Raw genomic sequence first — 19,971 nt, forward strand, 5'->3', positions numbered from 1 at the left:
ATGAGTGCACTGACCCTTCAACTTTTTAGAAACTGTTCGAAATAATCTTCTGATTTCACATGAAGCTTTTAGACAGTATCACTGGTGTTACTCCTTTTTTGTCTGGAAACTATACAAAAATAGAATACAAATAGATTAAAATCATATTTTGTGAATATATATTATCCTTCAGCTTTAACTTCTTTAACTTATGCTATTCTTAACTTAAAGTGTTGGAAAAATGTATATATTTTTTACATATTGTACCCCTAAAAGCGCACGTTTCCGTAGAATGGTCAGAATGGCCCACAGTAAGATATGCCACACTGATTTGGATGTTTTGGCAAAGAAATATATCAACAACTCGGGTGTTCGAGCAGCACTTGAAGGCAGCACGTCTGAATACAGGAAGTCTGGAAACTTTTCAGCGTAGTGACAAACTTGTTCTGCGCATCTCATACAAGCTCACGGCGCACACGCAGCTCTGCTGTCTGTTTATGAGGGAGGCTGAAGATGTTCAGAAAGTCGTCAACTTAACACTGACAGGCATTTTTTTGGTACATATCAGAGCAGATAGGAGGGTGGATATCTGCGCCAGATACGGCGCTAACTGTCGGTGAAGACTCGGAATAGTTAGCTTCAACGTCTTTTAACCGACGCCTCACGAGCCAGCGGTGGACAGAGCCTGATTTAAACAGCAATATGTGGGAACAAGAGGAATTTGCCAAACACTGGAGGAATGAGTTTCCTGACGGGGAAGTGCCTCAAATGGACCTGAACTCTGTAGAGGACATCGAGTCCGAGCTGGAGACATGTAAAACCAACCTGAAGAGGCTGCAGAAGGCGCTGGCGGAGGAGAAATTCAAGGTGATTTACCTGCAGACCACCATGTCTCGGCGGAAGAAGAACGACCCGGAAAGGTTTGAAGGAAAGGATGAAAACTTTAACGCTGACACGTTTGGCTTTGCTAAAACTGGAAATGTTATTAAACCGCAGCGGAGGGAAGATGAAGGGGACGGTCACAGGATGTCCAAGGTGCCCGACACAGGAGGGGTGAAGCTCCACGCTGCAGGTAACACAGCGGGAATCACGAGCTCCTTCAGCCGGGAACGGGGCAGGTTTAGCGGGAAGACAGGTAAGCCCGTCCCTATCCCTGTCCCGCCGCGGAAGCCGAGCTTTCAGAGAGCAGAGCCGGTGCAAAGTGTGGTCTGTCAGCCCAATGATAACGAGGTGAACAGTGACCGAGAGTACGAGGACACTGAAATGAATGAGAATTTTGTCAGGAATAACTTGTTGACACCGAAAACCGTCGGCAGGGATAGCCAGTTATCCTCCAGCAGTTACCGGGACAACCGGCGGCCTTTCCGCCACAGCAGGGACTTTGACTCGGGTGATGATGGCAGGCTGTCCCCGTCCTTCCAGCAGATCCTCCGCAGAGCCTCCCGGGGCTCAGGGTGCAGCACCCCGGACAGGAGGAGTGATGGGTACCTGAGCTCCGACCATGATGACTCCTCCTCTGCAGGTAGAACACCCCCACTCATTTTACTTACTGTGTTAAATGAAGGAAATCATTATTAAACCATGCTATAAACACACAATAACAAACAGCATATGATGACATGGTAGAACAGCAGTGATGGCATTTCTACTCACGTGAACTCACGTGACTTAGTGATCAGATCATTGATTCAGTCTAACTGAGTCGATATTTTGGTCTCCCAAACGGTTATTTGTTTAGTTCTTCTGATTTTTGTTTATTCAATTTAGTTTGGAAATGTGTTGACCTATAAATAGTATGTTTGCAAACATTTTTAAAGATTAATTTACCAAAAATCGTATAATTTCAAAGCAATTTCCAAAAAATCACATCTTAACAAATGATTCAATTTTCTGTTTGATTTTGCTCTCATGTGTAAGTATGCAAAATGCAATTTTGGTTATTTAAATAAAATGAACATTTTCATGATTCATCTCATTTTTACAAAAAACACCCCCCCCCAATCAAAATATGATTGACAAATGATTACAGAACTTTACTAAGCAAAGTATATATTTAATGTACTTAGCTTGATTGACTTAAAATCCAAAAACCTCTGATCTGATTCAGTAAATTTGTAAGAAGAGATGGACTTTGTATTATGGTATCATGGTATCACAAGGACTTTGTGTTTTTGCAGCTTTCAAAATTTAAACCAAGCCATGAAATTGAAGTCAGTTTTTGAATATATTTGAAGGTTTAGCTCAGTTCTTTGACAATGTCAAAGCAAATATCCCTTTTTCTTATTTATATTAATAACAGATCATTATGAGGTTGTATATTTACTTATAATATTACACCTATTTTTCCTGATTAAAAGAGACTGCAAAAAGTAGTGCTATGATTAGTGACATCAGACAAGAGCAGCCAAAATCAGACATTACCTCCTGATGGGTAAAAAAAAGAGGATATTTATATGTTGTAAAATTCATTCATATTTTCCATATTTACACTGTCAATAAATTGTATCGTATCCTTTGGTGTCTTACCCTACTGTGTCGTAAAGTATCGCACTGCATTAAATCACATTTCATCCCATCGCATCACAACAAATGGCATGGCATCGTTTTGTATCATCTTATAGTGTCTTACCATATCATACAGCAGTGTATTGTATCTTACAGTATCCTAGCGTATCGCATCATATCGTGTCATACAGTATCCTATGGTGTTGTATCTTACAGTATCGTATTGTGTCGTATTTTACAGTGTCATATCTTACAGTATTATGTCGTATCTTACAGTATCGTATCGTATGTTACAGTATTCTATCTTACAGTATCGTATCTTACTGTATTGTATTGTGTCTTACAGTTTCATATCTTACAGTATCGTGTTGTACCTTACAGTGTCGTATCTTACAGTATCCTATTGTATCTTACAGTATCATATCTCACAGTATCTAATCATATCTTACAGTATCGTATTGTATCTTACAGTTTCATATCTTACAGTATCGTATCTTACAGTATCGTATTGTATCTTACAGTATCGTATCTTACAGTATCGTATCTTACAGTATCGTATTGTGTCTTACAGTTTCATATCTTATAGTATCACGTCGTACCTTACAGTATCATATCTCACAGTATCTTTTCGTATCTTACAGTTTCATGTCTTACAGTATTGTGTCATACCTTACAGTATCGTATCTTACAGTTTCGTATCTTACAGTATCGTATCTTACAGTATCGAATCTTACAGTTTCGTATCTTACAGTTTCGTATCTTACAGTATCTTATTGTGTCGTGTCTTATTGTATCTTATGGAATTGAATCACATTACTGTATCATATCAGATCGCATTGTATAATTCCTGTATTCTCATTGTTTTTTGGGGTATGGTTACATCCCTACCCAATCAAATTCTCAAAAGAATTACTCTTTTTTTTATGTATCTTATCATATTACATCATATTGTATCATATCTTACTGTGTCATTCAATTTCTATTCATATCAGTTATGTTGTATCATACCCTGTCGTTTCATGTCGCTAGTGTATCTTACTGTATCATATCACATCGTATCATATCTAACCTATTGTATCGTATTGTATTGAATCATAATTCCTGGGTTTTTAATTGTATTATAAGGTATTTGTTTGATGAAAGATTTACTCTTTTTTTAAATGTATCTTATCACATTGCACCATATCATATCATTATTAATCGTATCTTACCATATCCTAATATATCGTATTCTATCACAGCGTATCTTATTGTATCCTATTGTATCGTATTGTATCATTCCTATCTCATTGATCCATTGTATTGTATTTTGTTGTATCTTGCTGTATCGTATCACATTGTATTTCATCGTGTCATATTGTATCTTATTATTCCTAGACTTTTAATTGTATTGTGAGGTTTGACTTCATCCCTACACAATCAAATTTGTGATGGAATCACTCTTTTTTAAATGCTTTGTAAATATTCATTAAAAAAAGAGCATAGTAGTCAGCTCTCAGATGGGGGCCACTTTCCCTCTTTTCCTAAAGCAGCAGGCTTTATATGTTCACTTTTTTGTAGCCTCCATCACTACAGAACAGTCTGTGTGATCAGTAACACATTATCAAAGTCAGAGACCTCAAGCATTCTACTGTGGTAGGGAACCATATATTAGTATGTATACTCTGGTAGACAGAGAGTATTCTGTTTACCAGTGAAAGCATTGCATTTGTCTTTGATGCCTGAGAGTGCACAAAGCCAGTTGATGTTTCAGCATAGCCTCATACACTGTCCTGCTGTGGTTTATGCACTGATCAATGGTGTTTTGTGACTTATTTGTTTTTTACTTTGAATTCATCCTTCAGTCACAACCCAGTTGACTAATGGAGAAACAATCATCACACACTTTAAGCTATATGCCAAACGAGAAATAATCAACTAGAAAGGCCCTGTTGTAGACGTTATTTCCTCCTTTAACTTCTGCTACAGTATCACTTTGTATGGATGTGTAGCGGTCTACCACAGATTAAGCTAAAGGTATTCTGAGAGTCTGCTTTTAGCTCTCAACAGAGACTCATGTGGCTGCATTTATGTTTAAACCTTTTTGTTTTATTTAACAGAAAAGAACAGCCTGTGTCATGGGAACTGGAGTTAGGAATAAATGTTTCACATAGGAAAAAAGAACTGGTATGTAGTTCTGTTAGATTAGCCTTAAAAAGCAGCTATGGTGTTTTTTGGGTTTGGAACTGGGGAACTGAAAAAAGTGCCCAAGGAGACAATTCAGTGCTTTGACGAGAGATGCCCGATTGGTTTTCATTCAATAAGAATGAAAAATGCTTCTATAGTTATGGATCACCAAAACTGATCACCTCCTGTGGTTAATATTGTGGTGTCTGCAGCTGAGAGAAGTACTGTGTGTGCATTGTAGTGTAATTGATACAGCTAATTTAACTGCCGGACAGTAAGAATTGAGCTAACCAGCATTGTGAATCAAATTAAACCAAAATTCAGCACCTCTAACTCTGCTTGAAAAAAAACTGTCATCTTTGCTGCTGATGAGACAGTCATCCTCCTCCACCAAAGCAGGAACTTCTTTATAAGTCCTGGTAGTTAAAAAAGTTTTTTCCAGTGTTGAAATCTGTGCTAACACCTGCAGAATAAAAGCCAGTTAGCTAATTTAACAAGGCAACATAACAGCTGCTGTATGCGTGAGCATTTTTTTATTACTAGCAGTGAAAACCTCATCCCTATAGACATCAGTAGAGTTTTCATCTGAAAACATCTGAAAATGTTAATTAACTTTGAGAGATGTGCTATTTTTTTCTTAATTGTATTAAATGTATTAAAATAAATAGGCCAAATAAATTACATTTAAATGATTAATAATGCTGCAACCTGCTTCCAAAGGGTCTTCAATGAATAAAAATATTAATAAGTAAATACATTTTTAAATTCTAGGTTACTTTAATTGATATATTGACATATTTATACCCATTCTATAAAAACTAAAATTTCCCAGGTAAGTTAGCTTGTTAAGAATGGCAGATAAAGAGGCTAGAGCCGTTCGAAATCTTAGGATAACTTTACCTATGACGCAGCTGCAGACATCATGGAGTCCCCTCTCCCCCTTCTCCGAGGCTGACAGTAGAAGGTACACATTTAGAATTAATTTGATTCACAAAACCAGAGCCCCATTGTTATAATAAAAAGATCCTACATCGTGGGAAATTCATAACCAGCTGGTGAGACTTTTTGTTGTTCCTCCTCGTTACAGTGACGTCCTTGTTTGAATGGTGCGTTTTCAAATGCTTTGATTGATCTGCTGGATGACGTGCTGTCAGCAGTACACATGCTGAATAATGTCAGCGCTACTGTTGTTGTCTTTGTCCACTGTTGTATTTTACTGGGAAACAAACACTTCCTTAACAGGACACTTCAATCTGGGAATATTCAGGCTGTTGCTGTCGTTTGCTGTGGTTGTGTGGTTGCCAGGACAGTGTGACAGTGAGTTGTGCCCTATTTACACCCCCATCTTTTGTTAATTTAAAAAGACTTCAGATGGCATCACTTAACACTTGATTTTTGCAAAATTTATTGAAGTTCCAGATAATATTTCTCATCCATCTTTACCAGAGGTGGAGAAAGTACAAGACTATAGTTCTCAAGTAGAAGTAGTTACTTCAGTTAAAATGTACTGAAGTAGAAGTTAAAGTACAAGCCCGTAACTCTACTCAAGTAAAAATTAATTAATTTAAACTTCAAGTTACGTACTTAGTAACTGCTGAGTTGTACAGTAAAACATGATCTTTCTTTAGTGGCAGTCATAACATAAGAATATGATTCTACAGCCAGGGTGGTCAGGTAAAGTCACACCATTATTATAAAGTGTAATGCCGTGGCTGTATTGATTTTTATTTTTTTTTTATTTTTTTAAGGTTTATGTCGGGCATTTTTGTGCCTTTATTTGATAGAGTAGGACAGTGGAAAGAGTCAGAAACAGGGATGAGAGTGGGGGGGAGACATGCGGTAAAGGGCCTCAGGCCTGATTCGAACCTGGGCCGTCCGTATTCATTGGGCGTGCCTTAAACCACTTGGCCACCTGCGCCCCAGCTGTATTGATTGTTGTAGAATCATTCCCTCGCTTTGTACTACTCGCACAACTGGCCAGTTTCATGTTGTTTACGGAGACCGAGAAACTCCTCATTTTGACTTTGTTTTTACTCACTACTTGATGCTTTTTAAAGTGTAATGATGCACACCACTTCCCTCAAAATAAACATCTGTAAAATAACTGATTTCAAAATGTACAAATACCTCAAAACTACTCGACTACAGATGTTTGAGCTAATGTAATTAGGTACTTTCTTTACCTTATAGTTTGATGTCAAACTAGTTCTGCTTGGAGCTGATTGAAGCTTTTTTGCAACCGGATGCCTTTTTAGAGCATTTCTAGAATGTGATAAGGAGGTATGAGAACGCACTATCCTCATGTCTGTAAACACAATGATATCAGTCACTTAGCCAAGCTTAGACTGGGCACAAGGGGACACAGTTAGCCTGTCTTTAGCCTGTATTCCAGCACCTCTAGCATAGCAAAAGAAGTGTGTTTACCAGTACTGTGTGTTTTACTCCAGGGAGTTAGTGCTTCTGAATTGTCAAGACATTTTAAGACACTTCCCAGTCAAATTGCACGTTTTTTTTTTCTGTTAAGTTTTTAATTTCATACTGATTGAAGCAGCCAGATAATTGCAGTTAGAGAGCAGTCAAGATACTGGTGTTCAGATTTTATCTTTGGATGGAGAGTACCGAGCATTTTCCCCTCTGCACCATTAAAGTTTGGCTGATTATCATTTTTTAAATGCTGATAGTGACTTTTAAGACACACTGATTGCAAGGAAATCACAAGAAAACTGGTATGGTTAATTAGTTCAGAGACTGCCAATAACATTAACACCATTGTCATTTTGATGTGGACTCAAACTCTTAGTCGGTAAATGACAGGTTTAGACATGAGCCCTGCAGAAGAAGGGATTTAGGAGTTAAATTGATTATGCAAACCAAATCCAGGAAGCAGGATCCACACATATGCTATGGCATTCTTTTACTTCCTTAAGAAAATGTGGCAACTTTGACTGGGAATGTCTGCACGTCATGACTCAAGACTCAGTCAGTGACTAACATTAACATAAGAATAGATTGAGGAAGCCTTCCTTTAGCAGACAAAACATGCTTGGTGACACATTTTCATGCCTCTGTCTGCTCTGCTTGTGAATATTGTGGGATTATGGGTGGCTTTGTACTAATTGTTAGCACATGGTTTCATTTTTATTGGTCTGATGGAGCCATTCAAGTGGTTTGGCAGATGTTGGCTTGCCTCAATTATGTTGCAGGATTTACAGAAGTTATTGGCTTTTGTGTTTGAAGTGAGAATCCGAGATTTTACAAGAACCAAACCTTCAGGTCCAGTGCTTCATCCCTGTTTGATGAGCTGGTGTGGTATTGAAACTACAAAGGAGGATGAACCAAGAAAAGAGCAAACATGGTTTTTCTATTATTGCATGTCATGGTGGGAGGTATTTCCCTTTAAACTAGTGGGCTGGTAAACATAAACACTTACTGTAAGTATTTTAATCACTTCCATCTTTGTTGTCCAGCAGGATATTGGTGTTTTGCTCTTTTTGACAACTCATATAATCAGTGGAAGGACTTGATTGCAGTTAAGAACAATGGAGGGTGTGTGGAGCTGTTTGCAGACCTTAAAAGATTTTCGGGGCCTCTGCCTGCTTGGAATACAGTCCTCTCTAACTCCCACACACAAACACAAACACACCAGCAGTGGGCTCATGCCAGGGGTCTTGCTCACTCTGGTGCCTTTTGTGTAACTTGGATTTGCTGGGAAAAGGTCATTCATTAGGTCATGTGACTCTGAATCCATAGGTCAGGCCTCTCTGAGGGCTTCTTGATTCAACTCTGATTCATCAATCTGTTTTGATCCACTGTTGTTTCAGGACTCCTAGCCTTTTATGTCTTTTGATATTTGTATAGAATGACAAATCTCACTGAAAGAGCCTGAAAATTGCAGACTGGTTTGCATTAGTCCAGGCCTGTCATGCCAAAAAGAAGTAGACGACTATAATGAATGACAGAGACTCCAGCTTTAAGCTATCCTGACTATTTAAAGCATTTTAATGGAAAATATCTGGCTGTATTTGCTCAGACAAGAGCAAGATTAAGGTAGAAAAGATAGGATAAATGTAATACCTCAGTTATTTTTAGCTCTGTGCATCTTTGATCCACTTCTATTTCTCATTTCTGCACAGCTCATGAAAAGGTTTGATGACTCAGTGTTTTAATAGGTGATAGAGATTCAGTTAGAAGAGGAAATGTCACTGTTTACTTAAAGTTCGGCAGGTCATTTAATGATCTTCACCACAGCTCAGCTAAGCAGAGGAGATGTCTGTTTCCTGTTCCTTTTACTTTTGACATGCTCCTCTGGCAGCTCAGAAACTAGCAGAGCTTGAAAAACACTCTCTCATGCACAAAGTTTGCATAAGTTCAGATTTGGACATAAACGTTACTGACACCAGAATGTTTTTTTTTTTTTCTTTTAAAGAAAACCATGTGGTTAACATGATGACATTAGTCATAGCATAAATGACATACTAAGTGGCACACAAGTACCAGCATCTGTGGATGTATAATTTTGGAATTAAAGTCTTTGGAGTGAAGCCCTGTCAAAACATATAATCAGGTTGAAGTTGTTCAGTGTTAGCACTGCTGTTTACAGGCTTTATTTAAATCTTAAACCCAACGTGGAAGTGTGCAGATCTCCACTTTTTCCTTCTGTAGGCAATTAGTTGTTTGGTCTGAAATATGTCCAGAAAGAGTGAAAATGTCAAGTGGTGTTTTCAGAAGAAGATGACATCCTCATATGTATTGTTGTGTTTCCCTACAACTCAAAGCTTTCCTGTTTACTGCCAGTTGGCGCTGAAAATAAAAGGCTGAGAAATTAATTGAAATTTAGCTTGAATTGCAATATGGCCTATTGCATTTTTCTTTAACTTGAAATATGTGTCAAAATACCTATTAAATACGTTTTTTTTTGCAGCAGAGATGTTATGCTGCTCACATTATGCAAACATTCAACTGTCAGTTTTTTAGAATAGTTTTTAGGAAAACCTACTTGCCTTATTTTTGTATACATTTTTGCTTAATCATAATGGGACTGACATAAAGTGATAATTTCTCTCAATAACATTCATATCACATTTGCAATATGAGGCAAAAAGATCACATTTAGGTATTTTTAAAAAATTGTTCAGCCCTAGTAAAAATGTTAATATTGTAAGCTATTGTCTCATCGATTTCATCTGTTTCTTATTGCCTATGTTCTCCTGTTCTCCTGCACTAGGATGAAGGTTGCAATGGGGCTACTGTCGACAGTTATGACAGTCACTTAAAAATAAAGAAACTAAATGAAATTCTCGATGTCAGGTGAATCATGTTATAGTAAAATTCTGAATGAACCTGTTTTAATTTGAGTTGTGTTATTTGGAAAAGATATATCCCTAATGAATTTGCCAACAGAACAGCGTCAAAGTAAAGAAAAAAGGAGAGCTGGAGAAGCCAATTAGGAAGTGCTGACTGGCGTCCCATGATTGAAATAGGATAATGGTGCTGGAAATGGAGACTTATTGTAAATGAAGATAAAGCACAAATAGTACAACTAAGAAAACAATCTTTAGCAAGAAGCTCAGTTGTATTTAATATAAGTTTATTGGTGTTATTATACTGATCAATATACATTTCCTGGCTTGGCTCTAGATGTCGTGACATTTAAAGAAGCAGTGAGTGTTCTCTGTCTGTCAGCTGATGGAGCTCTAAGATAAGTTTTAAACAAATTTAAACTATGCGTTAATCTTTGATTTTAAAATTAAACACAACTCTATGATTCATGTGTGTGTCCAGTGTATTAATGCCTCTGGTGTTTGGGGTTTCCAGGAACATAGAAGTTGTAAATCTGTACATCACAGAGCCATTTGGGCCTCTAGGGAGTTCACAAATTTACAAAAGTCCTGACTATGAGTGGTGATATGGGATGGGAGCCTCCAAACATCAGACACAAAGGTGAAATGTTGGAGCTTTTAGAGATATCTGATCAGAGACTCACTAAAAAGATCTCTAATTGGGACACTTTTCACTGTCATCCCTGGGCCAGGGATTGAAATCTGTGTTTTTTTATGCCAATAATATGTCATAAATTTTTCAAAATCAGTTACCTTGTGACATTTAGGACATTAAGAGTACTTTATGTACAGACGAACATGGTCTGTTGATATGTGGTGTAAACCGAAACTACAATCCTATCATCTTATAAAGAATAGCTACAACACTGGGTCCTATGTCAAGTATAATCTAGAAGACAGAGATAATTATGTGCACACTTGCGCTCAGAAACATTATCTTTAACCTTAGAGAGCGGCAGGTTTAGCAACACTCCAGAGGAGGACAGATGTTTGTTGTGTGACTTTGGGGAAACTGAGATGAGATTAGTTTTCTGTTTTACTGTTCAATCAAGCTACACAGTGATGCAATGGCTAAAATGGACTGTATTGGTCCATCTGCTACTTCTACATCACATCTTGCCATCTTCACCTGTGGGGAAGAGATGGGAGCAACCAAATTAGAAAGATATCAGGGGCAAATCTCCTTGAATCTCAATATAGGAGGAAAAATCAGATAAAAGTCACTTTTAAGAAGCTCTAACCTGAGAATATTGCCTTCTTTATTCTTAGAATCTTCTTCAGACCAATAATTACTCATCAGGATGGTTGGAGATTAATTTCTTTTTAGACAATTCAACACCCTTGAATCTCTTAAGGTTGGACTTCAACCGTGGCAAAGGTACCTGTGGCCAATAAAAGTTACACTGTGGCTACCAGTTCTTATCCCTTATGGAGTACCTTTGTCAGAAGATCAATACAGTTCCATGCTCTTATTCCTTCAAGCTAATGTTTGTTAGCTTAGCTTCAGACTAATACACTGGCTCTTTAGCTTTAGCAGATGTAGCAGACACCCATGCAGCAAGTGAACCCTTAGTGCCACATTATGTTGCTGTTTTGGATTCTTTTGGACATTCTACAAGTGAAAAATATCAAACTTCTTATATTTTTTCACTATATTAGTCTGTTGCAAAAGGCTGTGTAATGTTTTGTTGAACTACCCTCTATATTATTAAACTTAAGGCACCAAAAATGTACTTTCCCAACAATTTCAGGTCATTTTATTGCCCTGTTTCCTTTAAAGTTTTACTGTTTATTTCAGAGCTCTATGTAGGTAATTGTTTTTTGATTAATTAAAAAATTCTGTGACATTGTAAAATTTAAAAAATAGAAAGAGTTACTGTGGTAACTGTGATATTCCAGCTGCCTTAAAGTAATATCACCTTCAACATAACTCTTTACAGGATTTCTTTCTTAAGATTAGGATCTGACAGCTCTCTCCAGTAGTGCTTTTTGGCAAAATGATCTGCAATAAAGAGGCTGTATCCCTAAAAAGGCTTGGCAGCACATGCTGTGTCATCTCCTAATAGCTTTTGTTTTCATGTCTTTGTGCAATAACAAAAAAAGAGATTTCCATAAAGTCTGCTAAGGCTGTCACATGGTCATTGTTGTTGCACAGAAATAAGAGAAAAGAGTGCAACGATGTGCACAGGGAAGAAAACTAGAGAACAAACCTGTTCTTGTCACTCTGGGAGAAAGTGGTTGACACACATATTTCTCCTCTCCCCTGGGTTGGCTCTTCTTCACTCAGATAAGCAGGACTTGTCTAGGCTCGTCCAAACAGCGTGTGTAGCAGCTGAACTATGAGCCTGTCATATTGTTTCTATTTGAACATGTCAATAGGTCTAGTTTGAGGCTCTGAGGCCTAGGTGCAAACCCTGTGTATGTGCTTCTGATTTTTTTGTTTGAAGACATATCGCTTCAGCTTCTACAGCCTGTAACAAGGAGGTGAATGCTTCATACCATAACATACAGTCACCTTACATTGAAGGCTTAATTTTTACTGAAACTCTGACTCGTCTCAGTTATTTCTGTGGAAGCACAGCTGTAGAGCTTAGGCTGACATATAGCTGCTGGATCAGTGTGTCAGATTCTTGTTTGCCTCTTTACTGCAGTACAAGAACAGAAAGGGATACAGATGATACAGATGTAATGCTAAAACTGGATCATCATTAAGTGAAGATACTGATATTTGCTTCTTTTCTCTTCTTAGCATCGCACAAAACAAAACCATAAATCATAGAGGTGGGACAGATCCAATCCAATATCAGTATTGGGTTTGATATTTACATTGATTTAGTATTAGATATCTGACTAATGGCACTGATCCACTTCACCCTCCAAATTCTGATGTTTTCTCTGGGCTGTGAACAGAAGCATCCATCATTTAGTAGCCTAAACAATGCCGCAGCAAGTGTTGCAGAGTGCTATGTGACAGACAACAGCTCTGTATGATTGCAGTCATTATCATATTTTACCTCAACACTAAAGAGCAGTCAGATAACAAACTGAACGTCAACCGTTTGAGTCTGTGTGCCTAATGTGAAGCATAGTAAAGAGGTAAAAGTTGTGTTCTCTGCTCTCAGGGTTTAATGTCTGTAACTGCAACATGAAGCAAGCATACTCTGTTGGCCTGTCTGTTGCTTTAATGTGAGCTGCAGCAACTCGTACCATGGTGACTGAACAACCATTTGAAAGTGTTTTAACTCATCAGCAAAAGTCAGTAGTTGTTGTTTTTTTTCAAGCACCTTTTTGTGAATGCCCACAACAGGAAATTTAGTGTTTTCAGTTGCAGTTTGAACTTTTATGTCAATTTTTAGTTTGAAAATGTCCAATCTGTTTCTTCCTACTACAATAGCCCCAATATATATCCTCTTTTATTGACTCGTTTTTTTACTTGACAGTTTTTCTTCTAGTGTTATAGATTTCTATATTTAATTTAAAAGTAAAACACTTCTACCGGTTTCTATGTAAAGCCAGCATAAATTTAGCATAATTTAATTGTGAATCATATCAAATGTAATGCATTTTAACGAAAAAATTAGAAATATTGTTTCAGTTTACTAGAGCTTTGTGTAACCCTACATAGATTACCACCAAGGACAATAAGAATATATAATAATTTTTCAAAACATATCTAAATTAATGTTGAGTATCAGCACTTATATATATTGGTATCGCAACTTAAGGAAAGTGGATCAGTGCATCTTTGATAAATGGAATATCTTGTGATTTGATTGAAAAAACAATTCTGGTACCTTTCTACCTTACCACAATAATATTAAACAATTAATCATGAAATGAATATTGTACTCTAAGGCTGGAAAAAGGATGAAAGATGGATGTTCAAATATATACTGGTTTGGTATTGTCAAGCCTCAATTATTAAAACATTGAGTCTTCTATCAAAGCTTTAAATCATTTTGGTTACATTTTAAGCAAAAGGCATAGTGTAGCTCTTTTAAAAAAAACATAAATAGCGCATTAAAGTACAACTGTAAAGCTGTACTGAAACCATCACCAGACATCAGTAGTGGTAAGGAAAATACTTCATACTGGGCCATTATTAACATTTAGTGACCAAGTCAAAGTTATTGACATGCATTAACCCAGTGGTTCCCAAACTTTTGACAGCCCATACCCCTTCAGACATTTGACCTCTAGTCATGTACCCCCTACTCTCACACACTTATAGCTGCTAGAAAAAGAAATATGTCTGTAAGCCTGCCACCACCTCCCACATTTAGCATGCATAACATACAAATAAAATCTCTCAACGTGAATTATTTCCCATGAAATAGATTGATTTACCAGCATTTTCAGTGAGCAACACCAGTTCACTTTTGAAAAAAAAAAATCCTTTTCTAGAACATATTCAGTTATGAACTTGAAACTGTTTAGTACAAACTCACCACAGCTTTAATGAGAAGGGTGTCTGACTGAACATATGTTATTATAAGAATCTTGGACAACTCAGGACAGATTTCCTTTTCCAAGATGCCTCACGAATCCAGCCTTCAGCCTCTCTGCCAACACGTCAGGCCTTTATCAAAGCTCACAATACAAACATTTGCCAGTTTGAACTTTAACTACTGAAACAGCTGGTTGAAACCTGACAGATGTTCAAGGGCCAGCATACATAATAAGTAATTAAAAAATAATATAAAAATTAAATCTGAAAAGTAAAAAGAAAAGTGAAAATTTTTTATATAATTTAATTTTTTTTTTTGTTTTCAAATCACGTTTTATTTTTCGCATACCCCCTACGTCATTTTGCGTACCCCTGGGGTTACAAGTACCGTAGTTTGGGAATCACTGCAATTAATCCATGTTGGTAGTGTTTGAACAGATTGCATCTTGCAACTTTATGTAAAGAAAGACCACTTTATTTTCTTTCTTTCTTGCCTATGGACTGACTGTAGTTATGTCAAAGACTTCAGCTGGAGGGATTCATGCAACCTCTGGAGCCTTTCCTCTGTTAAACTTCCTTACAGAACTGTCTTAGTGCTAATGTAAAGACATGGGTGGCAACCCCTCATAGCATGTTTTTAAACCAGGAAGCACTGAGTGTAGTGCATTATTTTTAAATTTTTGATGAGTATTACATGGCTGCAGTTCCTGTTTAACATGTATACCCGTCATGCACTTTGTGAAGCAGTGATGGGTTGGACTAGAGGATCGATTTCTCATTCTTAAAACTAAAATACCCCCAAAATGAAGGCACTTAAAGATGCTGTAGCTTGAAATCCTGGAAACTAGAAAACTATTTCTGGCGTTACTTGTGCCTGTGTTACCTTGGTGATGGATGTGTTGTCGAGGTTGTGCAGGCAGGCAGACAGGATGTATCTGTGAGAGAGGAGGAGGAGGTGTTGTGGTGCAGAATCATTGCTTGTTTGTTAGCCTGATGCTGGAGTTGAACATTTGCATGTGTGCAGCAGAAGCATGGACCTTAGTCCGATATCTGAGTATGGTTTTACCCTCTCTTATGATCAGACGCATCTCTCACAGTACAGACACATGCACACAGAACACAAGGCCAGATCTGTTACTCAGATTGTTTCAGGTTTTCATCAAACCACTTGTGAATGTTATATCGATGTCAACAGTAATAGGTTGCTGTTGTAAGGGGATTTTTTTCATCATACCAGTATTTCCCACAGTGCAGTCTCAGGGCCAGAAACACTCAGTGTAGTCTCTGTCCCCTCCCATAATCCTATGATGCAATGATGTCCTGTATCCTGCTGACGTGAGCAGACAGGATCTATAACTGCTGAAACTGTGATGATTAATGAAAGTGGGGGAGGTGTCAGACCAGGCGCATGATGGTGAATATAAAAATTGTTGCCTAAGTTGGCATTAAAACAATGTAACACATTGCAAGGTGACAAAGAATAAGCATATGTTTTCATTTTTATGTATTTCTGAAAGTATTACTATTCTGGTTTTACCTTTTGAGACAAAACATGCATCTTCCCTAATGCAGTTCTGCCCATTATTTTAATCTTACTGTGCTGTAGCCAGCAGGATAATGTACAGCCTTCACCAAGAGGGCAAAGCTCTGGTCCTTTGTGAAACCTACACTGGTAAGGTGAATCAACACTGAAAAAACATTCTCACTCCATGAATTCAACAGTTATTATGGCGCCCAATTCAGTATACAGTGGCCATGTAGCTTTTAAACCTTAACCTAAACTTAACAAGTAGTGTTAGGTCTTTAACCAAAAAAGTGCAGTTATCTAAGCCTGTAATGAAAGTGTTAGTACTCAGACCTTACACAGCTGTGGTGGGATAAAGCCAGAGTACCACAAGTACATAAACCTCCCAAAACTGGGCTAACATGGAAGCTAACACTTACTGCCCAATTCTAACTGTAACCCTGTTTAGTATTGTTGATACATGAATCAGTTATAGCATTACTGGTATCTTAACCTTACATGTCAGAATTCAAACCTGAAAATAGTGTATTATTGTTGGAACCTAACCTATTAGTGTTGGTACCGTTACATTACCCAGTATTGTTGGTGATTAAACCTAACAAAGTGGGTTGGTATCTTTACCTGGCTAAGGATGTTTGGTACCTAAACCTAACAAAGCATTGTTCTTACCTTTACCTGACCCAGGATTATTGGTACCTAAACCACAAAATATATATTGTTGGTACCTTAACCAAACTCAGACTAGGGATGGGACTGATTTGATCAAATATCGGTATCGGGTCTGATATGGACGTAATTAATAGATTGGATATCTGACTGACGGCCCTGTTTCAAGTGACCGATCCAAATCCTTCCTACAGTTTGCGCTAGACCATGAACGCATCGCAGTCTAACATGAGACAGTCTGTGTGTAACTGAGTTAGTATTAGTTAGGGATGTTCTTAGCAGTATAATTACCTAGTAGATTAAATGTAAATCTATATTTAGAATAGTCAAAACTAGTCTAAAGATGAGAGAACACAAAGAAGAGTGGGTGTGACGTTAGCCTGGTAGCTAGCGCCGCCTACCTTCGTTCCTCTTTTCAGTTTAATATCGTACTTTGATATTTGGCCTCTTTTCACTTCGGGTGAGTAGTCATACGTGAGCTTAACCCTCGACAGCCCACATACCACTTTATTTCCATTTACTACTTTGGAAAACTAACGTACCGTGGTCTTCCTACTATATGCTAACAGGTTAGCCACTGCCGACCTTCTCATTGTTTACATCCTGTGAAGGGTCAGAGAGGTAGTGGCAGGAGGTTCATTAAAGACCATTATAGACAGGGATTTATAAATTATACTCAGTTGTTGTTTTTTGGATAATGTTGAGATTTATTTTATAGTAGTAGGAGATGATACCACGCAGCCTATTGGCCGACAGGTGAAGTAAACTGACCACAGGAACCGATGCTGTGAGGGGGGGCAGAGCAGAGACACTCAGCAACAAACAAACAGCCTGAAACTTTGTGATAAGTTGAAAATGTGTTGTTTCGGAGCCTTACTGCTGTAAAAATATCAGAAAATATCCCACTCTGTGGTGCTTTGTGTGCTTCTCTACCTGTAATTCCAAGAGCTGCATTGCTCCTCTGTCCCCAGCAGCATGTCTCTCTATATTAGCTGTGCACTACCGCTTCTACCCCCTGGTCAGCACGTTGGGGGACGGAGGAATTGGGGGGTGAGCACTCGCTGACCAGGGTGATCTTGGTCGGACATAAGCTTTTCGACCAAATAATTGACTATTCGAATGGAAGCTGTCAGCCCTAGTTAGTTCCTGTACCTAAGGCAGTATTGTTGAAACCTCCGCCTACCCCAGTATTGTTGGGACCTTAATCTAACCCCGTATTGTTTGTACCTTTACAACTGTTCTGACCCTGACAAAAATGTTGATGCAATGTGATAAAAATTGATTTCCCATTAACATGCAATGGCAAAAGGACACAAAGACACACTGGCCCTTGCTTATTAGTGTCCATTTCTAGCATCCACAAAGGCATCGACCTCCCAGGGGTTTGTGATTAAAGGATGAACTATTCTGGAAAGGTTATTGAATTAAGAGGAACTGTAAAAGGCCACAGGCTTTCAGAGGTGACAGTCATTGACACACATAGCTCTTCTTCCATTCACCAAAATACGCCCCTGCTTTGTTCCTATCTCCCTTAGAATGGGACTGAGTTGGACTATCCCTCACTCACCAATCTTCTCTTCCCCTTATCAACTGGTTTTATAAACAGGGACTGAACAAACAAACTGAACCAGCTATCTCATGGGGTGTTTCCTTCAGATTAAGGCTAAAAGCTTGGAATTTACACTAGGGAAATGCTGAGGTACAGAAAACACAAAGTCATTCTTGAAGTGAAAATCAAACAGCGATTAGCAGCTGCAAACTGAAGGGTGGGCTGAGTTGTGGTTTTCCTGTCAGTTAACTGATTCGAACCGTAATACTGAATGAACAAATCACTAGTAGATGTAAATAATGTTTCTAAATTTATTGTTGTGGATTTGTCTATTAACTGGAACCAAGGCAAATCACTTGGACCACTAGACTTGTCTCAGAAATGTGAAACTACATGTTACTTTTAGCTGAAGGGACTTTGACACATTTCTGTTTTACAGGTTTCTTTTTTATGACTTAGCTCTCAATTCACAGGGTAAATCTCATTCCAATAAGAACAGTGAATGTATCGGTCAATAACAATGTGGCTCCCAGCCTTACTCCCTTTTTATTTTTGACACCAAGACAAACTTCCTCTTCGTGTGAAATCTGAGAAAACACCAGCTTACTTCTGATTGGCTGAGTTCTATGGCTGCCATGGAGACCCCAGTGTGGTTTGTGTGGTAAGGAGCTGGAGTGTGTATTAGTGCTTGAGTGTGTGTGTGCAGTAGGGACCAAAGAGGCCTGCATTCCTCTCTGACACACTGCAAGTGGGTGTGTGAGGCGGCATCAGCTAACTACTACTGAACTGTTCTGCTGCTGCTCACAGTGATTGAAATGGGCCTATATGGGATTATTCCATAATGCCCCAATCAAACTGAGCTGATGTCTGGTAAAAGCTCCATGTTTTGTTAAAGCTCAGAATCTTAATCTTAATACAACATAAATAAAATATTTTATTATATTTATTATTATTATATTTAGGAATAGACTTGATAGAAAAAAATCACTGTATTTTATAATTGTTGAACAACTTTGATCACAGCACATTGCTAGAGATTTTTTTTCTGTAATATTTCATAAAATCAACCATATTAATATTAATATTTCATAATTATCACCTTAAACTTAAAATTGCTCATCAAAAGCCTCAATTTTTTTATATTAGCATTTTCCCCCACTGACATTTAAATGTCAACTTTGGTATTATTGATGTATTCTCAATAATGACCCCTATAAAATTTTTATTTATTTATTTATTTATTTATTTATTTATTTCCAATTTTCAGAGCTTATTTACCTTTCACTTGCCTGTTTCCCCTCTTTAACCACTTAACTCCTACAAGCTAGCAGAAACTACTCCGGACTGATCCTGAATTTGCAAACATCAGGTTGCTGGGGCGCCATTAGCCTTGTGGTTATGTCTGTGCGCCCCATGTACAGAGGCTGTTGTCCTTGATTTTTGCAGCCTGGGTTCAGATTTGGCCTGTGCCTCCTTTCCTGTATATTGTTCCCCACTCTATTCCCAATTCCTGACTCTGTTGGATGTCCTGTCTACAATTAAGGCATTAAAAATAAAGTAAAATAAACAACAGTCTGCTGGTGTTAATAAACACAATAAGCTAACACAGTTAAAGAAACCTCTTTAAGTTTGAAAGCTTCCATCAAATCTTTAAAAGTAACACTCATTACCTACTTGGTAGGCTAAATTGTCTGTTTATTATTGAGCATCTATATTTATTGCCATTGCTGGCAGTGCTAGCTTGCTTCCAATAGCCAGAGCCCTATATAGAGTCACAGTGTCACTGAAGAGTTCT

General features: G+C 37.9%; 1 protein-coding gene across 1 annotated transcript in view; it reads left to right on the plus strand.

The window, feature by feature from the left end:
• Positions 1-439: 439 nt before the first annotated feature.
• abr (ABR activator of RhoGEF and GTPase) overlaps positions 440-19,971 on the plus strand; it is a 237,685-nt gene continuing 218,153 nt past the window's right edge. Inside the window, exon 1 of the mRNA XM_041801080.1 lies at positions 440-1,501. Within this exon, the coding sequence (XP_041657014.1) occupies positions 682-1,501 (820 nt within the window). The 5' untranslated portion in view covers positions 440-681. The remainder of the gene's footprint in view (positions 1,502-19,971) is intronic.

The sequence above is a fragment of the Cheilinus undulatus genome, linkage group 12 (genome assembly GCF_018320785.1).
Source record: "Cheilinus undulatus linkage group 12, ASM1832078v1, whole genome shotgun sequence".
Lineage (NCBI taxonomy): Eukaryota > Metazoa > Chordata > Actinopteri > Labriformes > Labridae > Cheilinus > Cheilinus undulatus.